The sequence below is a fragment of the Botryllus schlosseri genome, chromosome 4 (assembly GCF_051294905.1).
Source record: "Botryllus schlosseri isolate E-star chromosome 4, Bs_hap1, whole genome shotgun sequence".
NCBI lineage: Eukaryota > Metazoa > Chordata > Ascidiacea > Stolidobranchia > Styelidae > Botryllus > Botryllus schlosseri.
In genome coordinates, this window is record NC_137239.1 from 26,763,557 (window position 1) to 26,784,216 (window position 20,660).

General features: G+C 40.8%; 1 protein-coding gene across 2 annotated transcripts in view; it reads left to right on the top strand.

The window, feature by feature from the left end:
- LOC145438343 (unconventional myosin-XVIIIa-like) overlaps positions 1-20,660 on the top strand; it is a 63,870-nt gene that overhangs the window by 316 nt on the left and 42,894 nt on the right. The window contains exons 2-11 of one of the 2 annotated variants that reach the window (XM_080315734.1): positions 123-200; positions 1,561-1,998; positions 3,394-3,508; positions 4,328-4,511; positions 7,731-7,806; positions 15,957-16,101; positions 16,482-16,582; positions 17,305-17,472; positions 19,226-19,436; positions 20,222-20,364. In XM_080315734.1, coding sequence (XP_080171860.1) covers positions 123-200; positions 1,561-1,998; positions 3,394-3,508; positions 4,328-4,511; positions 7,731-7,806; positions 15,957-16,101; positions 16,482-16,582; positions 17,305-17,472; positions 19,226-19,436; positions 20,222-20,364 — 1,659 coding nt within the window. Of the gene's footprint in view, positions 1-122; positions 201-1,560; positions 1,999-3,393; positions 3,509-4,327; positions 4,512-7,730; positions 7,807-14,473; positions 14,504-14,565; positions 15,313-15,956; positions 16,102-16,481; positions 16,583-17,304; positions 17,473-19,225; positions 19,437-20,221; positions 20,365-20,660 lie in introns of those variants that run through there. The other variant, XM_080315735.1, reaches the window with a different exon arrangement.

The following is a 20,660-nucleotide window of genomic DNA, read 5'->3' on the forward strand; positions in this document are numbered from 1 at the left end:
CCAGTGTATAGCACGTTTCTGAATGAATTTCAAAGTGTATGGTGTGATTTCTGCATAATGCCAATTGGTCAACAACTCCATTTGTATTTGTAATTTCTATATGAAATATATCTTGCTTTTAGACGTCGAGGTCTGCTGGTCAGACACGAACATACTTCAGAGATGAAGATCATTCCAATGGAAAGACGGAAGCTGAAGAGGTAAGCTATGTTAGTTAGCTGTAAATGTTTTGCACATTTTAAAGAGAAGGATTGCTAGGCGAAAAATAATTTTGCTATCTGTCTTTATCATTTCATATTGAGATCCTATTATCACGGTTGTGATTAATCCAAACTGAGTGTGGACATGGACATGCTTGATGAACACAGCGTAGTAGGTCACACTCACACATACTTTTGATGATCGAGTCAATTTATGTAGCTAGACCTGGTTCCAGTGTATTGGAGCAAAGAAACTCCACATTGAATTGCGCAGTTACTGACAACCTCCAGTTATCCTAACTTAATTTGCAATGTTTTCTCTCTGAATCTGGTAGCTGCTGATGAAACGTCATAACAATATCCTTGGAAAGTCCTGGTTGAGTCGTATTGCTTAAAAGGCTTCAGTTCAAACCTTGATCAAGCAAAGTTGGTGACTTTACATGTCGGCGTTTCAAATATATCACATAATATATATTTTCGAGCAATTTAATGTATTATGATTAGGGTGATTCTTTTTACCTAAAAAACATAAGATTTTGACCTTCAAAATCTTAATTTCGACCAAATTTGACCTAACTTAACTTGCAAATTTTCCCACACAATGTTAGAATTTTAGTACTTATCTGTTATCTTCATTTCTGGTTGGAACTCTCTGTCCTTACGAAGTAGTTTAGCCTGAAAAAGACTTTTTTGCCTCAAAAACTGACAAATTTTTTCATGAAAAAACTTCATTTTAACAAAATCTGGTCCTGTGAAGAATTCCCGTGTAGTTACATTACGCATCATGGTAGAAATAATTAAAAAAAATTTGTAGTACAACGAAAGATACTTTCCTACATTCTCGGGTAGAAAGTGTCTGTCCTTACTTAGTAGCTTGCCAAGAAATGAGATATAACGTTCAACAGCAGCAGTTGACAACACTGAAGTTGTGCGTAAACTGCTGGTGACAAACCGTGTTGCTTCATTCTGGCAATGGTGTCTACATCACAATTTCTCATCATGCGCTTTTTGATATAAGAACCATGCAATGCCCACGCAGACTTGCTTGAGTTAGGATATTGCGGTACGTTGAGCATTACACCATGTCAACCGATTTGTTTCATTTGAATGTTTAGGATTCGAAATGGGCAGACAATGGGCCGTCTGCTACAAGCTGTAAAATGTCAAATGATAAGTTCACCGACAGTGCAAAATCTACGATACAAACGAAATGCAGGTTGCAAAATAGTCTCAACTTTGTTAACGATTTTGACATTTTTTGACCTAACGCTACAATTTTGTCCTAATTTTGACTTTTTTGACATGTCAAAAAAATCGCCCTAATTATGAATAATATCCTGGGAATATTTTAATCTTTCAGCAACGGAGTGTGTTGGAGAAAGCCGCCATGTACGGAGATTTAGTGTCGCGCAACTCGTCCATTCCGAAGCAGCAGGTGCCGACTAGAAGATTGAAAACCGCCGTGGACCAAACCCACGGCCACCCGGTCCCGCCCAGCAGAAAAAGAAACCCGCAATTAGCGACGGGGCAAGAACCCAGCCCCTCAAACTCGAGGAAGTTACCGCCTCTCGGTAGTTCTCTGGAGTACTTGCAGTCACATGGGAGTTCGGACTCTTTCTCGAACTCGTCGCCGTCGAGGAATCCGCCACCCGCAGCAGAGCCGGGATACTCGGTGCCTAGTCCCTGGGTGAAGCCTTCGCGGTCGTCGGACAGAGGATCGAACGGCGCCCAGTACGACTATCCCAACAGCCCGCCGATGGCGTCGCCCATGTTCAGTCCGCCGAAGTCCACAAAAACGGTGAGATCACTCGTTAGCCTTGTGGGTTCGTAAATTTTCATTGTCTGGCGCACCAGAGGTGGTGCTCCAGCAGATTTTGCATACTTGCAGTACTTGCATGAGAGTCTGTGTTTTTGGGGCTGCTTGCACTTCTCATTTACAGTTATTTTTTGGTAGAATTACTTGGTTTTCACAGTTCGAATTTTAAAATGTACAACATAGTATTGGGTTCAGTTTGTATCACTTTTATGTGTGAAAGAACCACGTGGAGTAGCTCAGGGCTGAATCAATATCCCTTATGGGCACGCAACATACGGCCCGCAGACAGTTTTGGGTCTTGCATGATAATATTGCCTGTGGGCCGTGGCCACGGTCTGCTGCAGTCCTCCACTACCTGCTTACTACTTCAAATTATAGTGACTGTAGGCTGTTCTTTTGTTTTCTTTGTGTTGTACGTTTATGCATCGCTGAATGAATCCAAGTTTGCCAACCTGCAAAGATGGCCATGAAGCTACTTGCTCTGTTTGGGTCTGCGTACATTTGCGAGCGTAAATTTTCGACATGAACATTTACAAGTCAAAGCTGCGTTTCAATCTGATTGCTGTTCACGTGCATTCTGTACCAGGGTTTTCTACCTCCGTCATGCGGCCAGAGTTCAAAGGAATTTTTGACAACTTTTATCGACCACAGTTGTCTCATTGACTTTAACAGCTCACGACGTTAAAGGGGCACTGCACTCTAAAAATGATGTAGTCTCAAATTGAAGGGTAAAACGTTTGCTTCAGAACGCCAAGCTGTAATGGAGCTGCAATGTATTGAAATTTCCAGAAACACATCACGCTCCAGCAGTCACGCAGAGATCGAAATTTATATAGTTTTCAGCCGATGTTATGAAGGAAATATGTCGTACACGATACGCTAGGCCCGATTCTGACATAAATCTTCTGACTGAACATCTTCCGTTGAACGCGGTATCTAAACCACCTTGGCGTGTACAACATATTTCCTTCATAACATCGGCTGACAACTATATAAATTTCGATCTCTGCGTGACTGCTGGAGCGTGATGTGTTTCTGGAAATTTCAATACATTGCAGCTCCATTACGGTGGCGTTCTGAAGCAAACGGCTGCGGCCAAAATTTTTTACGTTTTACCCTTCAATTTGAGACCACATCATTTCTAGAGTGCAGTGCCCCTTTAATAAATTCATTGAATGCTGGTTTTCATCTTTATGCCTTGAACTTAAAGTTTACATCAAATTCGATATATTTCTAGTATAGGTGGATATGATACGCCAATTACAGTCATGTTTAAATATCACTCGAGCTTATCAAGTCATTCAGATGATAGTACTAGCTGTAACTTATTAGACTTTCTGCTCATCGTCATTTCACCATTACACATTCATACACCAGGTGGTGTTACGAAAACGGCAGTCTGGTGATTTCGGAATGTCGTTAAGAAGATCATCTGTCATAGAACATTCGGCAGCTGGAAGTATGAAGAGAACTGTATATTTTGCCGAACCCGGTAAAGTATTTTCGACGGCTATTCTATATCATGAGCGGGATTACCTACACAGGAGACAACTTTATGCTCCACACTGGCACACCAGTTGCTAAGTGGCCCATTGAAAAGTCGTGGCAAGTGGTATAAACCAGGGTGGTCTAAGTCGATTTCGTTGGTACTCGAAGTAGAAGTATCGGTGTAAATCTCCCCTCAAGTGCAAGTAGAAGTATTACTTTCCAAGACCGTCAAAACTGATTTAAATCAATGTATAAATTGGAGATTAAATTGTTATGTAGTCGCCGTCGGCACATACTTTTGGTAATTGATCGAAGGTGGCTACTTTTAAAATGATAGATTGTGTCTTCACGACTAATGCAAGATGCATATATTCAGTTACCATCATAATTATATGGTTATTTCACCCAGTGTCTAGAGAAATTTCACTGATAACGTGATGGAAACATTTCAAAACCACCTTCTACTAACAAAATCCCAAAAGTAGGCTAGGTAATTTTGCCTAAGAAATCTGTTAATTTAAAGAGCAAATCAAAAAACGTAAATGATTGAGTTAGTAATGCAATTAGGCAGAACCCTTCTGTAGAAGTACCTTGTTACTGAGTCTGACCACCTTTGGGTATAACTGTACATTTACAGCGTACACTGTGCTCACATGAAGGCAAGAAGTATTTGACTTTCCAGCTTCTACTGATCAGTGGGCCCCCTTGAAGTACAGATTGAAGTATTTTTCTCCTCCAATGCAATCTGCAACTGCAACGAAGATCAACTGAAGTGCATTACCCCAGATACAAACTTATCAATGTAACTTTTTCAATCCGGCAGGGGCCGCTATGGAAGCCAGCACGGAAGCCGTCCCTCTCGCAAAGGGCGATCGTCTCATAGCTATCAACGATAGAAATGTTGAGAATTCTTCCCGGGAAGATATCATCGGACTCATAAAATCCGCTAAAGATCAAATTACTGTTACCGTTCAGTCCATTCCAGAAGTTTCCGAATCCAGTTCAAGGTAAGCGTCAGTGGGTTACGATTGCGATTATTTTCAGGGTTAGGGTCAGTTTTGGGGTTATAAAGTCATCGTCGCGGTGGAATCGAAGTAGCTTATGTCGACTTTTCAAATTTTGATATCCATTTTTATAAATTTATAGAAAATCAAGTTTTTTGTAATAATTTTCATTTGTTTTTCGGCCATACTTTAGCCATTTTATGTTTACCACATCGTTTCAAAGTTATTCATGGCCATGGCCAAGATAGGGCCAAAAGAAAATGTATATGTAACATGAAGGTAATTTTCTCAAAATGTGTAAAATGGACGTAAGCTTCTTTGATTCTGCTGCGACTGATGCTTAGGCACATCGTGGTGAAGTGTCGCACGCTCGGCATTGTGTCGCATGCTGCTCAAATTCCATGCAACCCAACGAACCTTCCCGTCGCCTGTCTATAGGCCTACCTGCAGCTGATGTAACTTCAAATGACAAAAGGACGCAGAAAAGATTGACCTACCCCAGTACGGGAATGTTTGTTTAAAAAAATAATTGTGATATGAAATTTACTATGATACAATGGTAGAAGCATACGCATGAGGTATAGTAATTGTGATATGAAGCTGCAGCAAAGCGTTCTGGTGGTCATCGAGTCTAGTACAGCTGTTAGCAGTACTTCGATCTATACTGTGTACATTGAGGCTATAGCAGAGGACATGTCGTACTATAGAGGGAAGTTGCATTGCTTCAAGTGGGACTACGACATATCGGCCTTGTCTATTACTTTCTCCGTCGAAAACGCACAATGAACATTGCAATACACAGGACTCGACGCGATGTAATGAACAGATGGGATGCCGAGATGACAAGCACGGTCTTCAATCAAACATCCATCTCGACCTAATGCCCATTGTAACTGTCTTTGATCTTGATCTTTAGGCTCCTTTTCTTTTAGATGCTTTCCTCTCTCTTTTCATTCGCTTCCTTGTATTCGCCATTCATAGGGTCTTTCACATGGATGTTTTGTAAGCGACACAATGGAGGAACCCAGATAGACCTCCAACACTCGGAACCGTGCTAATGCTGAAAGTCGAACCGCTCCTCTCTTGCGCCGACGGCGGAGGATTGTTCGATTATGTCGCAATATCGACGGCTGCTCATTACCAAAGTACTTCTACTTTTTCAAATACTTTAGTAGGTTTTGCTTTTGGACTACTGCTTTCCTCGACAGTCTTCGTTTTTAAGCAAAACTAAGCCTACAGTACTTGGTTTTTACTCTTGCTTGTACATAGTCGATAGTTGACGTTACCTCTCGATCTACTTGATTACCAGCGATGACCACGTTGACGACCTCCGCATATTGGTTATTGAATGCTTTTGTTATTTCTTATCTCTGTCGTTACCCCACTAGTCCTATTTGTGCAAGCCTATTTGTTCTCCGGCTGACATCTATTTGCCTTACTTCCTTTTTATTGCTCCTTTGACAGGCTATTACGTTCCGTTGTTTTATCTCGAAAGTTTACTACCGCAAGCAACGAATTTTGTGTAGACGGAAGTGATGAGATGTGAGTCAATATCATTACAATGTAGAATTGCTGTTTTAGAAGTGACAGGCTAAGAATTACTTGAGCCAGAGAAGTGAAGGTACAGGCAGCATACTTGAAGCTCTAGCTTTGCAGAGGAGAATGCAATCTGCACGCATCGCTTTGTGAGCTGGTAAAAAATCGCCGTGACTCCATTCCCAGAAGCAAACTGTCCATGCTACTTCCTGTATGGAGTGGCGATGGATCCTATTATATCAGTTGAACATCGAAATGGCGGGATGTTATTCAGCACATAATTTTGACAGCTGCTGTAAAACTAATCTCGTGATAGCCTGTGTACATTACCGGTTGCCGCATGACTGTGTTAATTTCAGGGATATTAGTTGCAGTATTATCTGTGCTAACATTGTCTTAGAGCAGTCGTCATTGTAGCAATGTTAGCACTGTTATTGTGTTTCTGTCTGACTAGCCTTGACTCGATTTCATGTGGGTGATCTACTGATCTTATATTTGGTTGAGGAGGAAGTTCTTTGAAGCTAGTTGCAGTACGCTAGTGTTAAACCTTGGGTTTTCGATGTGATTGTAACATCGGACATGTAGGATATGCGTGTGTACCATTAGCTTAGTTATTACCACTGAAATTGTCCGAGATGTAGACATTACCTGAATCGAACCCTAATCCATTTATAAAACTCTGGTCTGCAATTTTTGTTTGAACTTGCCGAACTTGAGCATCAAATTATTCCACTGATAGGCTATATTACAACAAAATAACCGTCAAAGTACCGGTTTCGCGATGACAATACCCTTTATCAAACATTAGATCTGGGAGCATATGTATTTTGCACCCCACCAATCTCTATACTCATGCATCCGTCACCAAAACACCTGGTATCGACCCGCGAGAAAAAAACTTTCTGCAAACCGACATGATTAGTGGTTCTCAAACAGGAGGCGCGCCCCATTGAGGGCGTGAAAGCATCTGAAGGGGCGCGAGGCTGCGGTCATCTGAAAAATTTCCGCGCGATCTAACTCTCATTCGTAGTTAATGCTCTGTGAATCATTTGAATTTCGTATTTGAGACTTCTCTCATCCACCGTCATAACCTTCCATGCCATCAAACTATCCGCTGTTATTACCCGCATTCTGGTTGCATTTTGTGATATGACTACAAGGGGGCGCGCAAAATTTCACTGTCATCAAGGGGCGCGTGTCTAAAAAAGTTTGAGAACCACTGGACCAGATAGCGTAATGGTGGCGTCCGTAGCGACAGCATGGAAAGGTGGCGCAAGACTTAGAAAACATTGCATGGCTATATATGTACCTTCCTTGTCTAGTGGCATATGTACTCCTGGTGTGCATTATGTACAGGTCGCATGTGTGTTGTGTATATAATGCATCGGTTAATATACCGCAAAACAGCAAGGACATAAACATATAACGTTCTAATTCTAAACGAGGTATCTAGCAATGTCGGTGCAGTCGGACTGCAACGGAACATGAAAACAATTCTGTCTAATAACTGACCTGGCTGCATCCTTTCATATTTATGGTTGGGTTTCTTAGTGAGGGTGCTTGAAAGCTGTCCGATTTCTTCAATTTCCTCTAGATTTTACATTAATCCGAGATTACATTTATCGTTAGACACGCTTGATGTGTGCGAAATTCATTGTAATGCTACCCCCGTGTCGTTGAATTTAGGCCTATGTTAAAAGAGCCTTCCCGGGAAAAGATGGCGCCGCAAAAAGAAGAAAAAGGGAAGACGGACCAGCCCAAGGTAATTAGTTTGAACGCAAATCTTGCAGCAATATTCATATTTTGATTCACCGTATAAGGGTTAGTATTAATGAAGACACACATTAGTCGCATTCCCATTAATAAGGTGTACAATGTACATACAAACAAGTACTCTGTACGTACATGTACTGTACAGCGGAAAGGTACAAAGCTTCGCGTGTTCGTGGAACTGACATTTCTGTCACTGTCTTGATCCGACAGAAATATAAGGTCGACATCATGGCGTGTACCTGAAATATTACTTGCGTTGCGGGCATGAATCGTTAAGAACGTTCGTGCAAGCTGGTGTCGTAAAATCCCAGAGTCTCGCGTTAGCCATAAGATGGGTCACCAAATCGGTTACACTATCGGTTCTACACAAGGGTCCTGTTGGTTACACCCAATCAGATTTTAGCACGACTTTACAATACTCCAAGCCGTCTTATCACAGACGCGCGCCAATATCGCTGTAGTTCCGCGCAAGCCGCCGGCAGACCGGGATTGCAATCCCCTGAATCTCGTAATTAGATGTGTAGCGTCGCATATGCCGCGATAGTCTTCTGGCACGAAGTGAAATTGCAATGTTCACAACCCCATCATTTGTTGCGGATTTTTTTAAGCTCCTTATCCTTAGTTATAGATCTAGTTTGAGTTTTGCAAAGTGAGTTGTTCTAGTTTACTTCTAGTAGCGCATTTTGAGATCAGTATTTTCTCGAATTGTGACTGAAACAGTACCGTACAGCGTTATGGCGAAAGTTATCGTGTAATATATTAATTGTATGTCGCGGTGATGCTTTTAAGTTCTTATCAACACGATAGTCGTGGAATAATTACGCGAGTTCGATTTACGAAATTTCGCTCTGAATCTTTTAAGCGTGCTGGCAATCCATCGAGCAAATACAACATTATTCAAAGATTAGCGTTCGCGCGGCCGTGATTAGCCTCGGCTCTGCAGGCCGTCAGCTTTATCGCGGCAATTCGTCGCCGTCGCTAATGTTCCGGGCCTTGACACGCTCGCCATTTGTCCCTTTCCGCGCGCTGAGAATGTCATAGCGCCTTTTCCCCGTAATGAGTCATCATCTAAACTGGGGCGCGCTAACTGACAGCTTTATCTCCTGTCATTACTCAGTCGCAGGCGGGCTGCAGGCGACCTCGGGTCGAGCAGTGGACTACGCTACGCGGCTTGTCTGTTATCGCGTTCGCACGGATTCGCAGGCTTACGGCAGCACGCGGTGTAATTGACGAGCGACGCTGATCACATTTGAGCAGTTCTATCCTAACGAATTCATATGTACTGGGTTTTATTCCAGTTACAATGTATGCAGTAGCCTGAGGTCTAACCGGCACGTTTAACTTGTTAGCTTCGATGCGAGTGGCTTTACGAATGTGACGTCATAATGAGGACGAGGCGCGGTTGTTCGAAATCGCGAAGTTGTAGCAGACGCTGTTTTTAATTCCCATGTGTTGTGATTGGACAACTCTAGTCGCGTAATTACGCTGATTGGAGCGTAATGCCTGGAATCTAAATCTTAGACTAATTTTTGAAATGTTTCTATGCACGAATTTTAATTATAATCGAATTTCTGGTTTTCCCGAAAATGATATAGGAGAACTCTATAGTGCGAAACGAGGCAAGCTTTCTGTACAGGCATTTGGTTAATGTAATTTAGAAACAAACTGTAGCTTCTTTAATTTTGAAACTGAAAATTTTCTAGTTGTCAACTCTTTTATGATCCAGTAAATATGACTCATTGATTGTGTGGCCGTGACCCGTGATTAGCCTCCTTTTGTCTTCGATCTTTTCAGTCTTGATTTCAGTAATATTCTTCTTCTATCTCTTTCTGTTCAGCTTGGTTTTACTGTAGGTTTCTATCTGTTTCTTCGCGTCGATGTTTGGCTCTAAATTCTCTTTCTGGGAGCAAAAGGAAAGTATTTCTCTCTGTCCATTGCGTTTCGGAATGCCCTGCGTTGCACCAGGTTCTTGTTGCTGGTGTGCTGCAGAATCCATTGCATTGTGTGCCGTGTTTGATAATTATATGGCATTAGGCTTGGGAATGTGTTACAAAAAGACAATTAGTGTTTTAATATTGTTAAAATCGGTGATATGTATAGTTATGATCATTAGTTTTATCATTGCTTCTTGTGGTGTGGTAGTTACAGAGAATTCAGTCATTTTAATACTATTCCTGGATAATTCAGTCATTTTAATACGATACTACACCGGCTGATACATTTCATATTTTGATTAATGACTGACTTGGAAGTAGTATTCGAGCAACTGTTGACATTGTAGGCTAAGTCCGGTAATAATATTAAGTAAGCCAGGCTTATGCGAAGTTATTTGTATTAGGCCATCTTGTAAAGAACATTGTTGGCTTCGCCTACCTAATATCAATAAGATGTTGGTCGTGTGGTGATTGTGGTCTGGATGATTGCATCATCATTGCATTTGCATGAATCAACGCACTTTGACAAAGTCTTATTACTCTGTTGTGAAAAAAAAATTTGAAAAAATATTCGTAGATGCGTGGGACCTCTGAAGCATGGCACTGCACTTACCAGGTTCATCATTGCTGGATGTTAATTTCTCGTTGACTTTGATCATCTTGCTGTCTCTCTTAGTGATTTATTTCAACTGCATGTAAGAACAATAATGAAGAGTGGAGCTAATATGTATGAAGTCTTTATATATGTTCTGTGACCGTACTGTCCTGTCGTGGGTGCATAACAGGGCTGTGGAGTCGGTAAATTTTACCACCGACTCCGGCTCCGACTCCGACTCCACACATTTTCAATATATCGACTCCGACTCCTGTGTCTTTAAACGTACCGACTCCGACTCCTGGGTCTTTAAACGTACCGACTCCCGACTCCGACTCCAGCATTATTACCAATTTACTTCGAAAATGATATGCCACATTGTCGGTTGAATGACTATCATACAACCATTAAACCTATGCAGACATATGATTAACGGTGGCATGCTAAATTGTTTCCTTGTGGCACAGTTCGAATTATCCACTATGCAATTAACATGAAAGGAAGATTTGCCAAATATCCTTCCTTTTTCAAGTTTTTATAACATGGACTCTCTAATATCCTGAAATGTATGAATCATTCAAATATGGCAGATATCCAATCCTGTATAATAAAAATGTAGATAAAAAAATCCTAGTGTAGCTCTTGTGTATGAGTCAGCAACTAATAAAGAGATTGAACTTACTAATTTTGTCATTGCACACTATCCTGATTACAAGCACACACACTCTTATTACTAATAGACATTGGTCAATGGTCATAGATGGAATTTAGTTAAGTAGTCAAAGACCATAGCCTATGTCTAGTCTACATGTACTTAATCAAGTATTCAAGGATTGGGACTTGCAGTCTTTCTTAATCATTTGTTCGACCCAAACAGCTAAGCTACACTACAAATATTTTTAATTTTGTAATCGGGAAGCATCGTTTGGTCATATTTACATCATTTTTACAATTTTACAAAACCAGCCGATGCATTTGCTCTGTCACAGTGTCATGGTATAATTCAAAAAATCGCATCAATTCTGACTGCATCGCGAAAACTCATCTTACGATTTTCTGCCCCTCTGCAACTGAGTTGTAATTTGCAAGTAATGTCCAATTTTATCTATATCAGGGGTGGGCAACTTTTTCGGTGAAAGGGACACCTGAGATTTACGAACCATTGCGCGGGCAACTGGAATGTTGATAACCATTTTTTAGACGTCGATAGGAGCGAACCGAATTAGGTAACATTACGAACAATACTTATATCAATACGCTCTAAAATTGATAACAATATGTCATGCAACTTTGCAGTGCGCAATCAGACCCTGGTCGCGCGAAGCGACTGAATTATGCTATATCAGCGGTTCTCAACCGGGGGTCCGCGGACCCCTAGGGGTCCGCGAAGCAATTTCAGGGGGTCCGCGAGACCTCTAAGTTTTTAAAATGGTTGATGACCTAATTTTTATTTTATTTTTTAATTTGAGAAAGCACGAGGCAGCTTCGCACCACAACTGCTAAAACCTCATGACTCATATCATCATAATAATCGTCTGACATGGACTATGGTAGTGTGGAAACTCATTTTCATTGCCAGTTTTCCAATAACCTGCTGATACAAACATATTGCTGTTTAGAGACGTTTTATTGGGGTTTGTGGAAAAAATAAAAATATGGAGGTAGTAACGTCAATCAGGGTGACTTCGTAATGTCTGCGAAACCTTATCGATTTGAAGTTGTCAGTCTCGTCAAATTAGTGAACAGTCGTTTGAAATAAAAATTTCTGAAGTATTTCCATAATTTGTCCCAATGCAGAGAACAGCTTCTTGGATGGACAGAACTTTAATATACAATTGCATAGTATATTCATATTGAAATGAACCCGAATAATTTCGGCAGACACTCGTCATGTAGCCTTGTCTTGTTTGTTAATGTGCAATTGTTCATGGTCGAAAATGTTGGCTCGTAAATATATATGTGCAGAAAAAGTCGTCTCATGACAGTCTTTCTTTTGTAGGAAAAATTGGATCCATTCTTTGGAGCATAAAATTTGTCTATAATACTTTTAGATTAGGATTTCACTTTGACGGTAGAAACTCTCTGCAGACCGATCAAAATGCCGTCGCGGGCTAAATCCGGCCCGCGGTCCTTATGTTGCCCATCCCTGCGCTAGATCCTGGACGTGATATGTTCATCAAATATGTGTTTCTTCATTTCGGTGCCATAAATGTTGCGATCACACCAAAAGTATCGTCGGAGGCGTTATGCGTTAATATTGCATTAGCCTCCATCTATCTTTGCGGAAATGGTTTTCGGCACTCCTCGTTCATATCAAAACGAAGACGCGGATTATCAAGACACGACCACGTAGCCTACTTCAAGAAATACAGCAGCAAAATTAGCTGTGAGATAATAAAAGTTCACCAATTTCTAGATAAATAGTATGATGTTATCTTCAAGAAAAATCATTATTTTGCTGTTTATCACAAGCCTACAGTTCATATTTGCACAAGACAGATGACGGTTGCACCATAATAGAGCTAAAATTGAACTAAAACTTGAGGGGGTCCGCGAGGGGTCGTGACGGTCAAAAGGGGTCCGCGAAGCCAAAAAGGTTGAGAACCACTGGGCTATATCAATAAATATGTCGCTAACATACATTGGGGGTCGCATCTGTATACTACTGGGTTCATTTGGCAAGGACAGGATTATTCGACGTTTAGACATAGCAAATTCGACAGTATCAGTGAACATGCCCCTATCATTTTGTGCAAATGTTTTGTCGACGATCTCGCTGCAAGTGCACAAGCAAAGCCGCATGTTGGACGACACGTTATCTCCTAATTGCGAATAGTTAGACTCAATTTTGCGAATAATATGTATTTATAATTTTCAGAAGGGGGCTCAAATACTGAATGCAAGAAATCTAGTGACAATGAATCATGCGAATTACCGAGAAAAATTTCAAGTCAAATAAATCTGCTATGAAATATTCTACTTTATGGTCATATACGAAGATCTGGGATAAATGTGGCTGACCCCTGGATACGTCAATGCGTCAGAACTGTTGTTTTAGTCATCATCAAATTTCGCGGTCATGCTAATCAAATTTTGGTTGGCCTTGCAATTGTATCTGATGTCATAAATAAGTTCGAGAATTACCTCGCAGGCCACACCTAACCTTCTCATGTGCCAAATTTGCCCTGCGTGCCACAGGCTGGCCGCACCTGATCTGTATGGTTATTAATAACAGTAATTGGTGGTATATAAAAATTATATTGAAAATACTTTGAAAGCAAATGTTTTCATGATAGAGAAATTGGAGTCAGAGTCGAAGTCAGGGTCATTCTCACAAACTCCGACTCCGACTCCGGTCAGTATTTTCCCACCGACTCCGACTCCAGCTATTATAGTTTTCACGACTCCGACTCCGACTCCATCAAGCGAAAATTACCCTGACTCCGACTCCGACTCCACCGACTCCGACTCCACAGCCCTGGTGCATAATACTTATATATTTCATAATGACAAATGGATGTTATGCAAATGAGCCTATTTTACTGCAATTGGCACTTGAGTGATGTTTAAGAGCATTTGGCTTGCTTTTACAACATTAAGATTCGAGAGTATTTGACTAGGTCATACTCCAGCTGTGTTTACCTGACTCTTACTCCTGTTTAGACTCGTAAGGGTGTTACTAATTTCCGGAGACTCGAACTCCACAGCTCTACCGGTAGCCTATTTGTGCCCAACGTTATTGGCTTGGCAGAAACTCACTCCTGCCTAATTTTGTCTCGAGATCTCTTTTGAAGAACTTGAATGTACGATTGAACAATAGTATATCCATATAGAAATAAATACGGCTGACACTCGTGCAAGGTCATCGTCAGCAACTAGCAGAGAATTGGAAAGAACATTGTTGATACGATTGTTGGTATGCAATGGTCTTTGCAATTCTCTACTAGTTGATGGCGATTACCTCTGACGAGTGTCAGCCAAAAATATTCAGGTTTATTTCAATAATACTACGGTACACTATTAGAAACCCTTAACAAATTAGTCAATGGATTTCCATCCAATCTCAATTTCTTTGATCATAACTGTGGCTTAATGTTTAGGTGCGAGATGACTCCTCGCCTAAAGCACCACTACCCGCTCCTATGCTCGTCACACGAGTAAGCTTTCTTTCTCTCTCTGTGTTTCTCACCCTCTATCATCTTTGTGAACTCGCTGATAGGACAAAAATGTTCAAAAGTCTGAAAATTCCACCAAAACGAAACCGGAGAAGTCCTCCCGCTCGAAAAAGAAACATCGTTTGTCCGTAGAGCCTGCTGACATTGGAAATTCAAGATCCGATTCCATCGCGACTTCAAAGCAAGATGACTCGAAATCCTCTGGAAGAACAAAAGTACCGTGTAACGGTCACAGTTGTGATGCAATAATAGTTGGTTCTGAACGGGTTATCAACGGGGAAGTGGGGAAACCCAATTGCGACCCCATCGGTGTAGATTGTCCCGAATATTTGGAGATTCCAACAAATGGTGATGTAAAGTCGCATGATCCTGTGCCCAGCACCGAAGATGACTCCGCCTCCCATAATTTGACGGAGGAATCCGGTTTGAACCCTGTTGGAATTGAAAATGGTATCGTGAGCAATCATGATGTAGATCTTTACAAAGACACCGTAGACTTCAAATGCTCGGTTGACGGTTCAGCAGTGGAATTTCAAGTTGGTACTAGTGAAGGTCCAAGGAATAGCGAAAACAGCTGCGATATCGATGCCGACTCACCAGAATCGAGTTCAAACGACGCTGAAGACTCTCAGAATTCGTTCTCGTGTTTGGATCTCGAAGTCGCGAACTGTTTGACATCTGATACGCGTGAAGATTCAGAAAGCGTTGGAATATCTTCGGGAAATATGGCACTGAATGGGGATGATCTAAATCACTCTGTCGAATTGTTTGCGAAATCTCAATCCTCTGAGGTGTGTCTTTTCTCTCCTGTACTTTCTCTTCTATCTTAAATTATCTCTCCTAGATTCTAACTCTACCTGATGTACTTGCAACCTCTCTTCTCTGAGTACTACCTTTCTGAAGACCTTCGGAGTATTTGGCTGTACTAAGATAGTGGTCATTAACACTGGTCTATGTTTACCTTGGTTCACCAAACATCTGAAAGTATGAAATTATATCTTCGGAGAGTGAAATGGGACGATTGTCTAGTCGTGACATAAAAGTAAGGTGTCAATTGGTTTGGGATGATATACAATTGAATATTATGTTCATAATGAAATGAACCTCAACAATTTCGGTTGACACTCGTCAGCAACTATTAGAAAATTGGTCAGAACATTGTATATCAGCAATCATATCTCTGAATATGACGTCACTGGCATGATACCAAATTAATGTTTCATAACAATTGATATAGGTGAAAAGGACATATTAACATCGTAAAGTTTTCAGCGTGAATGATTTACTTGCATATCTTAAAGAAAATAGCCTACTATTCAAAATAGTGAAGTCGACCTTATTGCGCTTTGGAAGTATTGCTACAGCTTATGTAGTATGTTGTGACTCGACAATACCGGATCTGAAACTACCTTATGACAACTTGGCATTTTTACAGCAACACGTAAAAGAGAGTGTCCCGTTACCTGTAAAAGTTCCCGAGCAGACGGCTCCAGTATTTGACGAATCGCAGTGGGAGAAAGGAGAGAAAGTTTGGTGCTTACAAGATGGTGCCTTTTCGCAGGCGTTTTTACTCAAATTTGGTGAGTGTGGTGGTAATTTTTGTCAGGGATTGGTATTTTGTTGCTACAAGTCGTGACTTGTCTGTAAACTTGAAATGCGACTGCTCGTTCTCATTTACTTACTCACACTACACGTTTTATCAATTGTATATACTCCTCTAACTCTTCAGTTCAAAAGTGTGTTGTCACAAAGTCGATGCCAATGACACGAAATATTTCTGAAAGAGACTGCATGCTACTACTTATGTTTTACACTTTGAGAAGTCTTGGGATTAGTTTTGTCATGAGTTTCAATCACTTTCACCATTAAAATTGTTATAAGAACCGAACCGCTTGAAATAGCCCTTGCATCGTACTGGGGTGGCAATGTTGATTACTTCTACATTACTTTGACATTTCAGTTGGTGCCGATGGCCAAAATGACTTGGAAGAAGGTAGAGTTCGTGTCAAGATGGCCAGGTCTGATGACGTGGTCATAGTCGATGACGACTGCGTTGAGAAGGTTGGTTTTTTCCGTTTATAAAAACTAATCAAAAGTCAGATAATATCGGACGGTTCTACATCGTTATACACACGGTTTCCATCAACATGGAACAAAGACTAAAGACAGCTAGAAACGTGTAAGAAGCGTAACTGTCACCATCTTCTAGCCCTAATTACGGCGTCCTTGCTGAAAATAAGACAAGCTAAGGATACAAAATTCAGTACAATGTACATCTCTAAGACATGGCCCTTTAGAGCAAGACAGTATGGCAAGTTGGCAACCCTGGGTATAAAGCATTTCTTCAGAAATACGAAATCAAGTCCATACCTGACCACTTCAATATCTCGCGATGCAAATACTAATTTTAAAACTCACATTGTCAGCGTGGGATAATTAACGCTCTCAAGTCAGACGTAGCCAATATTTATGAGGCAAAATCATTGTAATTGTTATTTTCACATTGAAATGAAACCAAATATCTTCGGTCAAAACTCTTGCGTCGGTTATGTCATATTTGATATATGTTGATTGTTGATATACGAAGGTCTTATCAATTCTCTACTACTTGCTGACTAATGTCAGGCCAAAAATATTCTGGTTTATTTCAATATCAATATATTTTTCAATTGTACGTTGAAGTTGTGTACCTCAAAGAGTCTCTTTAAATTGCTACTTTGTGTATGAAATTAGGCTGTTGATTTTATTACGGAAGATACTTTAACTGTTTATTTTCCGCAAAGGTCAATCCAGAAGAGCTGGACAGAGTCGAGAATGTTTCTTCGCTACGCTTTTTGAACGAAAGCGGAGTTTTGAATGTTTTGGGACAGCGTTACGGCGACGGCCTCCCGCACACGTATGCGGGACCTCACCTTGTTGCCGTCCGGAAGGATAAAAGCCAAGATACCATGGTAATGATTGTATTGATAGGCCGCTGAATTGACCTAGCGTACATTTGTGGCTCACAGTTTTTGTATCCTTTTTTCTTAATCCAAATACATGATAGCTTACCACCCGCGAGCATTTGCTACATGAGCCAAATTGTAACCGAAATCGATTTTGAGTTCATTGAAAAAAGTTTGTTCGAAGTCAAAAATTCTTCTCAATCTCATCTCTGCGATTCTGGCTTGCTGACATATTTTGTTGAAAAAATTTCAAGCAAGTCTTCTAAACCAAACAGATGACGTTCTTCAAAACAGAGCCTCAAAGGTTGCAGGCAAAACGACCTAATTTTTTATCTTGAATTTTGAAACTTTTGGAGTATGTTGTCGTCACTTAAACGAGTGAAATTGTCATTACGATTTTTCGTGTTAGCCCCTAAATGACAGTAACTGAACATATTTCTGGAAATTCCATTCAGTTGTATCCAGGGGCGTAGCCAGGGGGGTAGAATTGAAGAACGTTCTACCCCCTTCCAGGCTCGATTATATCCCGAAAATCCCAAATAAACGCTACTGCTATAACAACATTTCTTCACGATATCGCCTAATTTCAATTTGCTACGCGCGGCGCCGATTGCCGACGCTTATTACATGCCTTTTTCTCGTCGATCTCTCGTCTACGGAAGCGCGTCTATGCAAGCGTGAAAGGGGCATTGTTACATTTTTCTCTCGGCGAGTCAAGCTTAATCCCTTTCATTCTGAATGCAGTCGTCGAGCAATAATAACATTTGTCGCGTCGTTCACGCATTGGTTTTCTCATCAACAGTTCATTGTAAACGATAACGAACATTGATAACATGAAAATGACAACTTATAACTGAATTAAATCATCTTTTGAAGCAATAGCATCTGATTCGTGCTTTGCCGAACTCAAGCCTGTTCCCAAAACAGCGTGAAGACACAATACATTCGATTCGCATTTTATTTTAGACGCCATTGTTGTGCCTTGTCTTGACCTCAATGACCATGTATACGTCATACTAGATTATGCCTTTCGTGATCGGTATCCCACCGGGACGCATTGAGCCTTCAATAGCCGCGCCGAAACTTGTTTGCGATTACTTCACTTTGCGAATAAGTCATTATTCACGCGCCGATACAATTAGTATATGCGCCATGTTCGAAATGAATGGAATTGAAACGCCGAGCAGACGTTACTCTTACACGCGAATTGAATCATGTCAAAATTCATGAAGATATAACAGATTCTGCGCTGTATAGATTGTTCGTGTGAAATGTTGTTCTTGTATTGTTTCAAGGTCCATTACTTATTTGAATGCAAATAAGATCTCCTGCACTGTAACAGGCTGAGCGCGTGCGCATCATAATATGATCCCGTGCAAGTTGTTGATTGCTCACTCGCTTTCAGTAATTAGATCCACCAATTAGTTAGGCTCTCTAAAGCGTACGGGATACAGGAGTCGCTATCGCTAAAGGTATGACGCATAGAGGCTCATTCTGCCCCCTTTATTCAGTTCTACCCCCTTTATATCACGGCTGGCTACGCCCCTGGTTGTATCTATCGGTATTGGTCATTACTTGGTAGGCTACTTTCCATGCCTTTATTTTCTTGAAATAGTTTTGTAATTTCCTGAAAATCACTACTACCTGTATTGAGTGGAAATTTATGGCGCTACTTGCCTACCAATCCTGACTACTTTAACCAATGACCATCTCTGTACTCATTTTCCATCAGTCCTACTCAAAGCGGATGTTATTTCAGCCTATGGAGAAGTTCAAAGGATGCCGTCAAGCAGCATTACCGCCGCATGTGCTGTCTGTGGCTCAAGAAGCTTATGCCGAAATGATATCGTCCGGCAACGATCAGTCCGTACTTCTGATGGGCTACAGCGGATCGGGAAAGACCTCAAACTTGAAAAGCTTGCTGTCGTACCTAGCCAAGGTCGGCGACAGCAAGACTCATCGAATTTCCAGTAATTTGTTGTTTGGCAACAGACTTGTACAAGCTACCAAGCTAGTTAAGTTTATGGGCAACTAGCTACTGGTTTTTTGAGTAGTTTTAGCTCTGGCTGAATTTTGAAAAATGAGTAGTTCTAGTTCTAGTTACGTAGTTTTGGGTGTCGAAAATCCATTTCCACAAAGATAGGTGGTGGTGAATGTGATAATAACGTGTAACGCTACTGGCGACACCCTTGGGTATAATCGCAACAGATATTGCACTGAAATTGATGAACAGATTTTGTTGAACATATATTATAACCCCCAGTCTAGTTATTTCTATCAAACAGCTCCTCTTGGAGTTATTCTGGAACGACAGTTAGGCCTATGTATATCACATGAGAGAATGGATTTTTGCAAACAAACCTTTTCTGAAACCTTTATAAAACATCTCTCAACAGCAATGCGTTTGTATCAGTAGGCTATTGGCAATTTGTCAATTAAAATGAGTTTGTACAGTAGAATATTTCATCTCAGACGCACATTCTGTTTAAGTGAGTTCTGAAGTTTTAGCAGTTATCAAGTTGAACCTGCTCGTGATTTATCTGATTAAAAAACATACAAATAAGTTATCTGCAACCATTTTGCAAATTTGGAGGTTTCGTAGACCCCTGGTTGAGAACCACTGTTCTATCTAGTTACAAGTTTTGAAGAGCGAGTAGTTCCAGTTGCACATTTTAAAAATCCTGTAATTTGTACAAGTCTGTTAGGTACGCACAACAGTTAACCAATTGATTTATCCTTGGCGACGTTGTTTCAGCTGATAAATTATCCGCTGTTTCGAAAATACTCGATTCATTTTCTTCCGCAAAAACCTCAATCTGCGAAAGCTCGTCCAGAAGCGCCAACATCTTCACTTTAGGATTTGACCGGACCGGCCAAATGGGAAATGTTTCTGTACAGGTACAGCAGATGCTTCTCTAGTATATCATGGGCTCGTAGTTGGGAGGTACTGAACTTGAATATATAATTGAATAGTATATTCATATTGAAATAAACGTGAATATTTTTGCCTGACACTCGTCAGGGGTAATCGTCTGCATATTGTCCATGGTGCTGCTACTCTTTTTATCAATCCTTTACACCCTTAGTCAGGGTTGCTGTTGCTGTACCGCCCTTACTTGTAAGGGCCATGTCTTATTAAACTGCATAGTCTTAATTTATAAGATTTGTACTTAACTTCCTGTCGTATTTTCGGG